The 15,281-nt window shown below is 48.1% G+C and overlaps 1 protein-coding gene across 4 annotated transcripts in view; it reads right to left on the bottom strand.

Moving 5' to 3' along the window:
- Window positions 1-15,281, bottom strand: part of CAPN15 (calpain 15) — a 77,989-nt gene that overhangs the window by 44,707 nt on the left and 18,001 nt on the right. The window contains exon 2 of one of the 4 annotated variants that reach the window (XM_048494432.1): window positions 5,730-6,034. The exons of 1 other annotated variant lie outside the window; for it this stretch is intronic. In XM_048494432.1, coding sequence (XP_048350389.1) covers window positions 5,730-5,905 — 176 coding nt within the window. In that variant the 5' untranslated portion in view covers window positions 5,906-6,034. Of the gene's footprint in view, window positions 1-4,537; window positions 4,581-5,729; window positions 6,035-14,513; window positions 14,810-15,281 lie in introns of those variants that run through there. 2 more of the 4 variants (XM_048494434.1, XM_048494435.1) reach the window with 2 other exon arrangements.

The raw sequence follows: 15,281 nt of genomic DNA, 5'->3' as shown, positions 1-15,281 counted from the left end.
GCAGAAGCTCTCCATGGTCTACAATAACGGTTTTCCACATCACTGACAACACAATCCTTTTAACTGGAGCTGCTGAGGACTGAATCTGGGACCTTCCACAGATACTCTGCCGACTGAGCCCCAACCCCATTCCACAAGTAACAACCCAAATTTGTGTGGACACTGCAGTTTTTCTGCCTCCTACAAAAAACATCCCCTTATTGCTTCTCCGGTGAGACAGCCAGCTCAACGGCAGCTTGTAACTGCAGAAGTCACAATAAACCACAATGAGTAGAAACTGAGTTTTCACCAGCCGGCTACAAAGCCTAGTCAGTCTGGTGGCGGTTATCCACAGCACAACTCAATGGGATTTGACCAAACTACCTTGCTGAAGTTAAGCCGCCCCGGTGGGTCTGGGATGGAACGTCACATATGCCGTTTGGAGTTCTAAAGTGGCCGGGAGTACAAATGCAGTTGGGGCTCAGGGTAAATTGAATTGGGGCAGGGCACAAATGCAATTGTGTGCTTCAGAAATTCAATCCCATTCCTCTGGTTTTCACATCAAGGTGACACAGTCTTACACTCCTGGAGCTTCATAGTCGGACTTGCTGTGGGCATTTTCAGAGGAGCAAAACCAATGGGATTAAGATACAGAATGGCGTATATGTGGGCAAAATTGGGAGAAATGCCACGGTAGGAGCAGTTCATCATGAAGAGCAGAAGAAGAGTTTGGATTTATACCCCCTCCCCTTTCTCTTCTGTAAGGAGACTCAAAGGGGCTTACAAACTCCTTCCCTTCTCCCCAGAACAGACACCTTGTGAGGTAGGTGGGGCTGACAGAGTTCACCCAGCAGGCTTCATGTATAGGAGCAGGGAAACAAGTCCAGTTCACCGCGTAAGGGTGTGCCGTTCATGTGGAGGAGTGGGGAATCAAACCCAGTTCTCCAGATCAGAGTCTGCCGCTCTTAACCACTATCCCACATGGGTGGTGGAAGGTCCTCTCTCACTGGAGAACCATCTGTCAAGAATACTGGGGCCGTAGATTTCCGGCACTCAACAGGAGAAGTTGAACTGGAGGGCCTCTTCCATCTAGGACTCCATGACACGCTCTGTAATAGTTCATCTCACATAAGCCGCATCCGAGGAAACGGTCTCTAACAAAAAGAGTGCCACAAAAACCTGTCTTGAGAGGCGCCACAAGGCTTAAAGTAAAGTAAGAGATGTCAGATACACAGTCTGAGGCCACGTCATCGAAAGAACAGCATCAGCTGAGCAACACAATGAGCCCTGCTGGGGGGGAGGGAGCGCATTTGCAGTTTGCACCAGATCCATGCAAATCGCATTGCAACGGGCATGCAAGTCAGCTGTGGCCCTCTTGCCGTGAGGTCCCTTCCGCTGACTTCCCAAGCGTCTTAAGGGCTCCTGTGTCCACCCACACACAAAATGGAAGACGCTTGCAAACCCAGCCTGGGGGAAAAAAATCTCTGCCCAGCACACATCTAGCGAAGCACAGTTGGCAGAAAGGCCTCTGGCAGGCACACCGATAAGAGACTGCTGGGGAAAGCCAAGTCGACCGACGGCCGTAGATTTTGCTGCGCAAAGCCAGACCTGCTGCCTATTGGGTGACGGCTCTTTGAAACAGTGCATTCAAAGGCTGGGTTGTGTGTTTTTTTAAAGCTGGCGTAAGGCAAAGTCCCGGCACTCAAATTTGCTCCCTCTGTAATTGCTTTAGAACATGAAGACAGAGAAAGAAAACTTGAACGCTGTTTGTGTGGCCTTGATCTGGGTACTGACACGAGGCCTTTGCCCCGCGCTGTCATCCAGCCCGCCTTGAAATTCAACCCGTAAATCACTCTTCTGATTGAAAAGGTGCCAGGAGCTCTGCTGAGACTACTGAATTATTCTTCTGTGCCGGTGCCGTAAAAGAGAGTCCGTTGTCCCGCTTTCGGTTTCCTGACAGGCCTCAAGTGGCGCTCACCTAAGGCCTTTACAACTTTCCTATGCAATGTACTTCCAGTTGAAAAACTCTGCAGCTATATAGCAAGCCGGCGGAAAACGCATTCTCCCTTTTGTGTTGGCTCCTTCGTCTCCTTTAAACACACAATTTCCTTTTCTGTGTTAATGCACTCAGGTTGCAACCAGGCAGGCCTGCTGGCTAGTTCAACCTGCCAGCTTTCGACACCAGCTTCTCAGTGGAAGGGGGAAACTAATCACAAGGAAGAGCTATTAAGGCAGCCTTGGAAAAGTTGCATTAGCAAACCAACAGGGTTGCCCTTTGGTGCAAGGATATGGCTGCCTCCCACCAGGTGGGCCCTGGAGGTCTCCCAGAATTCACTGCGACTACAGGGATCAGTTTCTCTGGAGAAAATGGCTGCTTTGGAAGGTGTCTGTGGTAATATACCCTGCAGAGTGGCTCTGCTGCCTAAACCCCTCCCCAAACCCCACCTTCTGAATTTTCAAGAATTTCCTAACGTGGAGTTGGAAACCATATGCAAGCCGTCAACAGGAATGCAAAATGAACGGCACACCAAAACAGGGTAAAGACACAACCCAAGCAGAGGAGTCAGCGAGCAACGATAGACACAGCTCAGCTCCCCTCACTCCTAGTGGAAGCTATTGCGTCAAGGAGACCTGAGTTTGAATCTCTGCGGAAGACACACAAGGCTCTCTGAGTGGCCTCGAGTTCTGGCTGCCAGCAGGCAGGGGTGGGGCCCGGTCTGACCCCAGAGGGCAAAGCAGATGGCAAGCACAAGCATGGTCAGGTCACAGTCCAATGGGTCAAGGCAGGCGGCAGGCAAGGCGTAGTCAGGTCATAGTCCAATAGGTCACGTTAGGCAGCAGGCAAGGCCTAGTCAGGTCACAGTCCAATAGGTCAAGGGGAACCGAGGAACAGGCTAGGAATCAACGAAGGACCAGGCACACAGAGGCAACAGGTAACACACTTGTTGCACCCAGGCAGAAGCAAGTTCACAGGAAGGCTTATATAGAGAGCCTTTTTCGGCGGGCTGGAATTCTGTGAGGAGTGAATCCTCATCAGACGCAGAGACTTCTGATTTCCCATACTTTGCTGCCGAATGAGCATTCCTTCTGTGCTTCTGCAGTAGCAGCCTTTGCTTCTGCCTCCTATGCATAGCTGGCTCATCACTGGGTTCCCTAGGAGAATCTGCAGGCTCCTCCACTTGTATGTCATCAGGCAGGGTGTTGACTCTGCTGCCTGGTCTTCCCCTGGCCTCAGGTTCTGCCTCAAAGTCCTCTGTATCCTGGTAAGTACCTAGGTGCTGGCTCATGACATGTTCTGCTGTTGAAGCAGCCAGAGTTGTAAGGATAAATACGAGAGGACCTTGTCTCTCCTCCTTCAAAGAAAAGGTCAAAATGGCCTCCATACGTGAACTACTCAGACCAAGATGCGACACATCAATTTGTGATACCCAGCTTTACCACCTGCAGGTGAGATGTGTGTAAAAACCCACTCTGTTGTCAGCTGCAGTGCTTTGGTAAGCCACTCCCGCGGAGCCACTGCCTCACTCTCTGTCCCCCCCTGCATCACCCAATCAAACCTTATCTGTCCCATAAGAAAGCAGATTTCAGCCTTCCGGATAGTCGCTCGCTCCTATCAAACAAATCACCACCACCTTTCTCTTTCTCAAAGTCCAACAGCGCTGGATTTAAACCAAACTCTTCCATTCCCAAGGTGCACTACTTCCCTATCAAGGATTTTTTTTGAATGCATGGGAAAAAACCTAGATACATGGAAATTGCTAGCGGAAGCTAATCAACAGAAGCCAGAAATGGTTGTGGGGTGCAAGGAGAACTAATCTCTCCGAATCTTGCAACATTCACATTGCTATTTGCCGACCTTTAAGCCAACCGCCCACACACGGCACACTCGGGTTTCCCAAGCTCCACTACCCACAATTTGCTTTGCGTTCCGCCACTTCCCCGTTTGTCGTGGGAAGTTTCTAAACATTCAACCCAGAGGGAAAAGGTGGTAGGAGAAATGCAACTCAGAGGCATGTGACCCAGAAGCAGCCTGGCTTATTCCAAACTCCCAGAGGGGATTTATGAAAACTTCCTTTTCAGCATTTCCAAACTCCTGATCACAAGATACAAAAACCACCCGGGTTGATGCCACTGGGGGGAAAAAAACCCGACCAGAAATTCAAGGCAAAGCTGAAAGAGAAAAAAAGTGGATTAATTTGCCACAAGGAGAGCCCCCTCCCACACCGTCAAGACCAGAGTGCAGAAGGTGCATGCAAGAAATGCCTGGGGCGCACGGCAACAGGCGAGAGGGGGAAGGAAAGCAAACGCACCACGCGGCACACAGCAAACGTCTTCTGAGCCAAGCTAAGACGCAGGCAAACTGCTGTTTTCTAACAAGCAGCAATTTCCACACAGGCTAAGAAGGGTGCGCGCGCACACACACACACACAAAGCTATAAAAAGCAAGCACTAATCAGAGGCTTCAATATGCTTAGCGCTCGACACCACACGCTTTCAAAAGCCAAGCACCCCCTCCCCACCCTCCCGGCCAGCGCATTCTTAGCTGCTTTTGACATACCTCTCAATCTGCAAGAGCCTCTAGGGCAAGGCGTCAGGAAGGCAGATTTTAACAGTGGGGGAGAAGCAGTGTATGTGTGCGCGCATGTGAGTGGGTGTGCTGAACGGGGATGCAAGTTCATTAACCAGATGTTTGACTGGTAGGTTTCATTAGGGAGGAAATCTCGACAAGGCACGGCAAAAATCCTCTCCGTGACAATCACTCTCCGGGACTTTCTCTGGGCAGGGATCTCGCCTACTCGATGCAGCACCACAAAGGAAGGCCTCCCCAGCAGACGGATGCCGGGAGATGTGCTTCCTGCCATTTGTGAAACTGAAATTAGTCTGCTCAGGGCCAGGGCTGAGTCCTAAGCAGCCATACCAGCTCCTAGACCATAGAGAGGGTGCTCTGAGGCTTAGGATTCCTGAGGAGGGCATTTCCCAATGTTGCTGCCAGATTCACTGTGACTGGAGATGCCAAGGAGGGCAAATGGAACAGGGGGAGACACAGGAATGCAAGAACTGGCCAAGGGGCAGCCCTCGTCCATGGGGCAGGTGCCAGCTGCCACCAGCTTGCGGCTCTTGCCTTGTCCTGAGAGGTAACTGGCCAAGCCACGCGTGGCACAGGGCTGCCTGGAAAGGCTCTTTCTCCCTCCAGGGGTGTATTTTTCCTCCCAGTCCTCCCCTATGACTGTCGCAGGCAGTTGAAGGCTTGTCGTGCCGCCTGCACTCGCAATTGGGCCCGGTGACAGACAACCCTACCTGCGAGAGAGTGCCACCCATTTTCTAGCAAGAAGCTGGAAGCTGGTAAAATAACTTCTTCTAAAAGCAAACATGGAATGGAAAATTTAAGAAGCATCAGAATTGCCGTTTGGAAAAACGCAGCTAGGAACACCGAAGGCTGTCCCCCAAAGAGGCCCAGAGAGATTTGATAGTGGCGCCTAAAAATGGCTCCTTGCATCTAAGCTATAGAAACACTGATCCGTCCCGTCTGACTTCCCAGTGATCATAGCATCAGAACGGGCAGAGTGAATATGAGCAAAGGATTTTGTAGAGTATGGCTGGCTACCAGGAAATGAAAAGTTTGCTTCAACAGGAACGCGGCTCCAGCCAGCAAGGACAACGGTTAGCGATTCAGCCTCCTCGGCGGGTGGGCCTATACCCGGGACAGAGCTGAGAGGTATGAGAGCAAGCACCTCCCCGTGCTTTCTTACCTTCGTGCTCGGGGATTCAGGTGTTGATGCTGCCGTGTTATAAGGGCGCTTTCCCAAAATGGGCTGTCAGGACTACTCCTATACCAGCTTGCAGCCAGGTGCCCTGGGTAGGTTGGCCCAGTGAAGCCATGGTCCGACTCTGTCTCGGCGGCCAGCGACGACGCCGAGCTGCCCATCGCTACCCCCAAGCGATTTACCCTTGGTTATGTCCGAGCCAGTGGCACGAGCGGCAGGCCAGAAAGGGCACGGAGCTGCGGCATGGGTTGGTGTAAAAGTTCCCGAGATCGGAGAAAGGGAGGCTGGTGCTGAGTGGGAAAAACAAAGAAAACACACACACCAAAAGAAAAAAAAAGACACAAGAGGCAAAAGGGGGAGAGGAAAGAGAAAAGAAAGAAATAAGGTATGCTTTTTTTTACAAAAAAAAAAAGACCAATGAAGTGACATTTCAAAGACAAAGATGGTGCCTGAGATTACCCAAGTGCTACACTTATATTTCAATTTTGGATTTGTGAGAAAAGTCACAGAATGTAAAAGGGTCAGTTTCCAAGTTCTGGAGGGGACAGATCTTTGCCGCTCTTTTCACGCTGCAGTTCAGCTGAGCAGTGGTTCGGGGGGGCATGCCGGAACAAGGCATCTCGGATGTCTTCCCAACTGCGCTCTGGGGCCCCCTGGAATTTCTCAATGCTTCTAAGAGGAGAATATGAAGTAGAAGAAAATTTGGCTACAGAACAGCCTGCTAACTGAGCCTCCCCTCAAATACAAAGCTGGGGTGGGCCGCAGAGCATATCACATGTAGTTCACGTGACACCCCCCCTTCCCCCCAGGTCCAATATGCCGGGTTTTGGGCTATCGTAGTGCAACAGGCAGGTGAACGTATCATGCTGGCCTAGCACACAATCTATAAAAATAACCCAGATTCCTCTGCAGGGCTTCCTCATTAGGCAAAATAAATCCAAATGCGGAGAGGCTTCTATCCCATTAATTAACTGGTTTCTAAAGCCCTTTTAGCAAATCTAACACAATAAAAGCCTGCACGCAGAATTATCCTAAAATGAACAAGATATCGAGGAGGACTGAAAAGTGTGTCTTTTTCCCTCAGTCTCCAATGCACAGACAGATATCCTCCCAAATCAACCCCTACAACGCGCTGCTGATTGGGAGTTAGATTTAGGGGGTGCTCCTGGCTCAGGGACTGCAACCTGGCTTGATTAGTGTGGCCTCCAAACTATCGCTCCTTCAGTGGAAGAGCTTTGTCTGTGTGATGAAGTATCTAACTTGGCTGAGCGGGCCAGAAGGGCACAAGCCAGTGCTTTAAATGGATACTCAAGAAGGGGCATATGCATCACAAATGTCCAGTTCAGCAATCCATGAACTCTAATGTAATAACTGACTCCATAACCCTACATGACAGTCAGTCTGGTAGGGTTGTTAGAGAGGTGTTCCCCAAAGCGATGTCCGTGGGTACCCGCCAAGCTTTTCAGAAAGTAAGCAGGACCATCGTAAGACAGAGCTTGTTCTTGGCTGCCTGTGTTCTGTGGAAACAGTGTGGCCACAACAGCAGGGACAGCCACTAGACACATCGGTGTCAAACTCAGGTCCTCCAGATGTTCATGGCCTACAATTCCCAGCAGCCCCTGCTAGCATGGCCAATTGGCCCTGCTGGCATGGGCTGATGGGAATTGTAGTCCATGAACACCTGGAGGTGAGTTTGACACCTATTCTGGAGGATCAAGAGGTCTTGGTTCCATTCCCCCTTTAGCCTTTCCTCTTTATTCCCTCTCCTCTTTCTCAACCCCCTGGTTTTCTTTGATTTCTCTTTATTTCCCTCATGCAATCCATTTGCAAAGAGGGAAGTATTGCCTTTGGCTCCGTCTCCTGAGGGCAGCCATTTCTAAGGTCATTTGGGACACAGGCCCGCTTCCTGGGTCAGCCATTTCTGGGTAATGCTCACTGTCTCTTCTCCCAATTTGCTCATGGACTGAAAAAAAGTTGGGAACCGCTGAATTAGAGTGGCTGTCTAGGATCTGGGAACCTGAGGTTCAAACCCCTACTTCAGTGGCGGCAAACCTATGGCACGCATGCCAGAGGTGGCACTCAGAGCCCTCTCTGTAGGCAAGGGCGCACAGAGTTCGTCATGTAGGGGGAGTGGAAAATCACCCCCATGCACACACACATCCAGGCTGGCCTTGCTTCTGAGTAAACCCTCTGAGGGTCATGATTCTCCCATTCAAAGTATTGCATGGTTGCTTCACCAAGCTTACTCCCGAGTAACGCACACCTCAGAGCCAACCGTTTTTTCTAAACTAAAACCTCAGTATTCAGGTTAAATTGCAGTGTTGTCACTTTGCGATAAATAAGTGGGTTTTGAGTTGCAGTTTGGGCACTCGGTCTCGAAAAGGTTCGCCATCACTTCCCTACTTTGATAAAGACACTTGGGGCCCAACCACACAGTATCAGTCTAACTTATTTCACATGGTTGTTGTGAGGATAGAATGAAGAAGGGGAGAACGCTGTAAGCTACTCTGGATCCCCTTAGGAGAGGAGAAAACAAATAAAGGAAAATAAAAAAGGGTCCTTGTTATCGCTCTCTATCCGAGGCTTAGCATGTGACAAACTTTCAAGGGATAACAGAATATATTCTACCTTCCAGAGTAAACTGTGGCAGTGGAATATAAAGCCTTCCCTAATACAGGGGCTTACCCCTATAAATAATACAAGTCATTAACAGTGCCTTGTTTATCCAGGGGGATAAGTCTTGAGCAGAGCAGAACAACAGATGTAGGATTTTAATAAAAATCCCTTTCTCCAAACATTGGAGGCGAAATAAGGATTTTAAAGCCTCCGCACTCCTCTGCTACAAGTGTTTCGCTGTCAGCTTTTCAGAACAGTCACTGGGTAACTTCCAGTTGCCTGAAGTGCATCCTGGAGGGTAAAACCCAAAATAAGGTTGAGCTGGGGAGGGGGGGATTAAACAGGTGTGTGAGAAAAAGCATATGTTTAAAGGGGGGGAGAGACACCTCTCACTGCCAGGATTTGTGTCGCAACCGCAGAGAGATCAAGGGAGCAATTAGCACAGTAAAAAATAATAATAAAGGAGCAAGAAGGAGAAAATAAAATCGCCCACCAGGATTAGGGGAGCAAGAGAAATGAACTGTAAAAATGAAAAGAAAAGTGGGGGATAGATTCACTAAATAGCAAGGTAATGGCAGAACGGAGGCTGGAAGTGTGATGCCCGAGCTCAACTACAAGAGAATGGGGAGGTGGTCTTTGAAGAGACCCCACTGAGAGGGAATAAGCAATCGCTGCAGTTCTGTAGTGAATCCAATCCATTAGGCAGCAGGAACCTGCATTTGACAGACTGAATGTAATGCAATCCCGTGGCAAGTAGTGGTCACACCACTGACCCTTTGAGCCGGCGGGCACCTCTGGAATTCTGACACAGTACAACGGACACAGCCACACAACAGCTGCTCCAGGAGCAGACAGCTACAAAATGGCTGCTGCAACTGACTGCCAGTCGTACAGTGGAGATCCTTGCACTGTGGTGGCAGCTGCAGCCAAAGCAATGCTTCCGAAAATGGGCATAGCCAATCAAATCTCCCGAGGCCAATCAGAAGCCTTGCTCGTCAAAGGTCCCGTCCCGTTTTCTAAAAACGCCTAGTGGACACCTGGAAACACAGTTCTGCCACAAAGGCTTTGGCCAGTCACAAATACACACCTTCTCTCAGCCTAACCTACCTCCAAGGTGGTTGTGGGGATAAAATGGCAGCAGGGGAAACTGCTGTGTGCCACTTTTGAGCTCCTGAAAAACTGGGGAGATAAAAATGTACTAAGTAAAAGAAGTCAAAGGCCTTTTTTGAACCTGTCCATAAAACAAGATGGATAACGGCCCAAGCTAGTCCCATTTCCTAAACTCAAATAAACACCAATATGCCTATGACCTTTCCTGCATGAGCTGTTTATGATGTATCTTGCCGTCAATTGCTACTTTTTTCTTTTAATATCACACATTTTTCCCTTTGTTTTTTCTCCATAGGTTTATAGTTATCTTTTTTCGATCCAATTCCAATCCAGCTTCCCTTCAGCATGTGATCGTGATGAAATGATCTTTATTGTTTTACCCCATCAAACATCTGGGCCTTATTCGTATCCCCGTGTAGTTACCCAACCTCCCCTTCAGCCATTTTCTCCTCTCCTTCATCCTCCATTTTTGAAAGGAATTTATTTTCACTTTTTTCTCTGCCACATTAGAAATGTACTGTAAGGGCACAGACTTATTACATTAGTTTTGTCAATTTCATCCTAAATGCATGATTTCACCTTAAGGTGAAGGTACACTGTGCCCACTTTTAGGAGTAAGTGAAATTGACAAGGAAAGTTACTTTTGCAGGAGGAAATCAACAAGGGATTGGGATGAAAATTACCACTAGGGTAATTTTTATACTCAGTGGCGTAGCACCCACTGGGAGGGGGGGACGCCCCGGACAGAGCTGCAGCAGTCCCTCATCAATTTCTTCCTGAAAAGCAACTTTCCTTGCCAATTTCACTTGCTCCTAATTGCAGATACATGGGATCTTCCCCTTAAGCTGAGACTATTCATTCAGGAAACTGACAAAGTTGATACAATTGACCTGGCTAGTATCTGAACATTACATTGCTAATATGATCAGAGAATTTTAAAAAAGTTTTAAAAAATTGGAGAATGATGGGAGGCACAATGTCTGAAGGGGAGGGCTGTTCTCCTGTGTCACAGATGATATCCCACCGTCATTAGCAATAATATGTCTTCAGCCATTGGTGTGGAATAAATGCAACCAAAGAGACAAGGGAGAAAATGAAGGGAGGGTAAAGGAGGAGTGTGAATGATTTCACAGAAAAGGTTTCCAAGACACAAGGTTTGACTATGGGGAAAATCTGTAGAAAGCTGTGCGTGCAGAAAAGGCCTGTGACACGCAGCCTACATGTCACGGTCAGCAGAGTGAACTCATGAACGTGGTAAATGTGGTCCTAGAAGCAGTGGCCACAGTAGCCCAGCAGTTCCAGTGTTGAATTTGGGCCTGCTGACCTGGGTTCAAATACCTGCCAAGAAGTTCAGGAGCAAGATTCAGTCTCTCTCAGTCTCCATTCTGTCACCTCCTCTCCAAAATATGTTTTATCAGCTCACAGTTTTTAATTTTTTATACTCAGTGGCGTAGCACCCACAGGGAGGGGGGTGGGGCACGCCCCAGGCAGAGCGGCGGTGGCAGAGCCTCAATGAAGGCATGCCCGGGGCATTCCAGGGACGTGGCAGGGGCATTCCTGTGGCAGGGGCACAGGGCGCATGCGTGCCGCAGGTGCAGTTTCCCCTAGCTCCGCCTCTGTTTATACCACTAGAGTAATTTATTTATTTATTTTAAATCACAGAGAGAGAAAAGCAGCTTAAAAGTTTTAGAACAAAGTAAAATGATCATAGGGGAAGAACAGTACCAAGAGAATATCAAGGAGGCAAACAGAGCATGGCCATTTTGCCCACTAAACGGGCGGTGCTATATTTTCACCGACTCATTTACGTCAATAAGAGCGACAAGCTCATTTCTTGACCATTCTGTCCACAGGGAAAGAATCATGCCAGGAGGCGAGTCAACGGCAAAGGCAACAAAAAATAACTCCTTATTCAAGTTCCCAGTGGTCTGTACAAGTCTGCAGCTAGCACCTGCCCCCACTGACCCCTCCCCATACTCCATGGAAGAACAGGAGGGCAGGAGACACCAGGTCTAGGTCACCAACCAAGCTTATACTTAGCATCATCTGGGACCCTTGCTTCCCTCTTCCTTCCAGTGGTTCTCAATGGAATTAATGGAAGTAGAGCAATCCCCCCCTCCCTTCCAAATCATGCTTGGTTCCAATGATGAACCCCCTCCTCAAAGAACTTTCATTGCCAGCAGTAATGTTGCTTGTGTTGGGCATTTAATTCCTGCAAAACGATTTTTAAAATGCAGCTAATTTTGACCAGAAAAAGGAGGATAAAAATAAAACAAACAAACTATTGTGTGCATTGCATAGCCTAGTAATAATACGACTGAGCCAAACTTAATTATGTAGATATCTGCAGACCGCTTTTCTTCCCAAAACAATTTACGACATCTTCCTCCTCTCTCCTGCTTCCTTTCAGTTACAAGTAGCTAAAATTCAGCTTTTCTTGATGCAGCTGGAGCACAAATGAAAACTTGTTCAGTGAAGACATACGTTTCGGGCTAACCACGATGATAGACTGTCAGGCTCAGCCCCCAAACATTTATTCAACAGGCAGCGAACCTCAACTTCCCAGCCAATGTACCTGGGCTGATGCCTTGTATTTTCATTCATTGCGTTATATTTACTTCACTTATATCCCTATGAGCACCTAAAGAGGCTGACACCATCTTTTGCCATGTTTGATGTTGTTAAGTGTATATGCCACGCTGTCCTTTTTCCGCACCATCTTCTACCTTAGTGGGCCACTCTCCACAACCCATCACATCTTGGGCAGTTTTTTTATTTCTAGTTCAGCCGTCCTTGCCCCGCCCCGCCGCATTGCTTACCAGAGGTCTCCGCTTTTGGTTTGAATTTAATTTTGTTATTTTGTCATCCGCCTGGAGCCTTCACCCAGGAAGGCGATCTATAAATTAATAAAAGTGTACAAAAATAATAATAAAAGTGAGCTCTGGAGGTTAGGGATGAGTTTCATCTCCCTCAGGGCAGGTGCCCCTGATCTGTAGGACACTTTTTGGAACCACTGAGCTAACTTGACCCTGGAAGAAGGCAGAGCTTCCTCACAGTACTTGGTCTTCTCGCCAAAGGCTTTTCATAAACAGAAAGGGATAGTATCTTGCACTTATTAAAGTATTAGGTTTTCATGTTCCTTTGACATTTTCAAAGGGGCATCTCTAGGAACAAGATCTTCTATTGATCAAAAACAGTTAAGCCACACAAGCCTATTCACAATGCTTCACTCAGGGGAAAAGCTTCAAAGCAGCAACTGGCATCTATTGGTTTTATTTTTTATTTTTTTAAGGCCACTGTAAGGGAGGATCACAGAACCTAAGTCAGACATGGGGAGGGGGCTGGGACGGATGGGCTGGGTCTTGGATTTGAATCCTAGCTTGGCCATGGCTTCTAACAGTGGCTTTGGACAAGTTGCTCAGCTGGCAAAGACCTTGCCATGGTGGAACCTCTTAATGAACCCCCTCCAGTAATTAAAATTGATGGAGGGTTATATCAACCCTTCTATTAACTATGGTTATCGCTAGCCAAAGTTGACTCTTAATCTGGTCTGAAGCTGTTTAAAAACCCTGTTGTGAGCAATGTGGCATCATTAGCAGTAGCTCCAGCATAATTCTTGACCATGGTGAAAGCTAATGGAAAGGAGAAGAAAGCACGCCCACTTGTAACCTGATCCCTTAAAGCACAGGTGTCAAACTCGCAGCCCTCCAGATGTTATGGACTATAGTTCCCATCATCCCTTGCCGGCTGGCAGGGAATGATGGAAACTGTAGTCCATAACATCTGGAGGGCCGCGAGTTTGACACCTAGGCCTTAAAGTGTAGTTAAAAGGGGACAGGGTCATGTATGGACATCTGCCTACCCAGACTGCATTTGTAAAATAGGAGTACCAGGTAATCCTCCACCCCCGGAGTTGAATGAGGGTTCACAAAGAGCCCAAGAAAGCAAGACCTGTGAATGGATCTCTCACACGGTTTAAAGAACTAACGGTGTGTGTTTGTGCATGTGCGTGATTCAGATTAGTGCAAAAGGAAAGGGGTTAACCTCTCCCTCGCCACTCGTTTTCCAATGAAAACTGCCCCCTCCCTGAGCTGTTAGTGGAAAGATACAGATAAGAACTCCGTTAGGTATCTCTTTAAAAATGTGAGGGATCCATTTATGGATCTAGCTTCACCATACATATACCAGCAGATAAGAACAGAATCATTAGTTGCACGCCCGAGGTATCATCACTGCTGCCCCCCCCCCCCCCCGCCCCACAATTCCCCTCCTGCTGTTCACAGAATGTGTACCAGCCTGTGAACACAAGATCAGGGCTCTGTCCGCCCAGGTGACATTTTAATCATCACCCACCTTTGGTGGAATGAAATACCAACAGGAAAAGTAATAGACACTCCAAGTAATTATATGCCTGTCTCTCTGAAGTTCATCTGCGGATTTATTGTTGGGCCGGGGCTGCAAGGATGAGATGCGCCTGAAGAGCGCCAAGCGTTATTCAAAGTCCTGGATTCAGAAGCTTGTGAAATTTGCACAGGGGGCCAAGGGCAGACACAAAGATCTTTGGTGGCAGACGACAGTTGCTGAGGATTAAAGCCGTGCAAACGGGAAATGCAGGAAATCTGCTTGTTTATTATTGCTATTAAACCGGATACTCCTCTGCACTTGGAAATGGGGAAAGAGGCAAAATTAACTCCCTCCCCCCTTTCAGATCAATAAATAAACCGCTGCTTGGGTTTAATCTAATTGGGGAGGTCCGGTGCCGAAGCAATAAAGTGGAAAGAAGACAAATGGGGGATTAAACTAATCGAAACAAATAGTTGAGTACCTTTTCTTTCACATTTCCTCTTGTGGTTTTTAAAGGCATAATTACTACATTTCAAGTGTTACAGTTAATTATGCCCGCAGTAGTGTTTCTGGAACAAATAAACTGATTGTGTTATGAGGCAATTTACTCCTTGCTACTCTTTCAATCCATTCTCTCTCTCACACACACACACACACACACACACACACATGTTTCCTTCCTTCACACAAAACACTTACAGCCACCAAGAGGCCCAAAGGAAAGTTCTCCAATCCCATACAGTGGTTCTCCACTCTCTCCTTTCTTCCTAGATCCAAGACGGCAGCCACGGTGGGAACATGTTAAATCCCTCTTTCCTCTTCCAAAAGCCAGGTGGTGGCAGTCGCCCCCTTACAAGCGCCCGCAATGTCATCTGGGAAACAAGACTGTAACGAACAGCGCCGGGTTCAGATTCCTCTGGGCTTCGTGCTGCATCAGCTGGAACAGGACTCAGTGGGATAAAAATACTGCAAGGTTTGCTTGCCCTGTAGTTGCAGAGAGGAAGGGCCAAGTAAAGAGAGAGGAGGTTGCTTTTTCCAGTGCATGACAAAAAGGGGGTGGGCATTTCACAGCCCAGCCCCAGCACACCGGCCAACCAGACACCAGCAGGGTGGTGCATTTCACTAAGGACACACCCCCTTCTTTTTGCAAAAGAAAAATGCAAGCCGGTTGGAATCTGCGTTTCATTGGTCCGCTCAAAGCCGGAGAGGTTGCTGGTTCCCACTGCCAATGTGAACCCCAATTTTCTTCTACCCTCACTCAAGCTGCCAGGCGGAACTGTGGTGTGGCACGACACAGTCTTAGCCCCAGAAAATGTGGATGAGACTGTGCAATGCACCTTAGAGAATATGGAGCAGGACTTATTACACCGCCAGTGTGGTGCATTTGTTGAGCTCAAACCCAAGAGATATATGTTTGCACATCCACTCAGCCATACAGTTCTCACTCAAACTAACAAAACCTAAACA

Source organism: Sphaerodactylus townsendi, linkage group LG04, assembly GCF_021028975.2.
Source record: "Sphaerodactylus townsendi isolate TG3544 linkage group LG04, MPM_Stown_v2.3, whole genome shotgun sequence".
NCBI lineage: Eukaryota > Metazoa > Chordata > Lepidosauria > Squamata > Sphaerodactylidae > Sphaerodactylus > Sphaerodactylus townsendi.
This window is presented reverse-complemented; position numbering and strand designations above follow the sequence as displayed.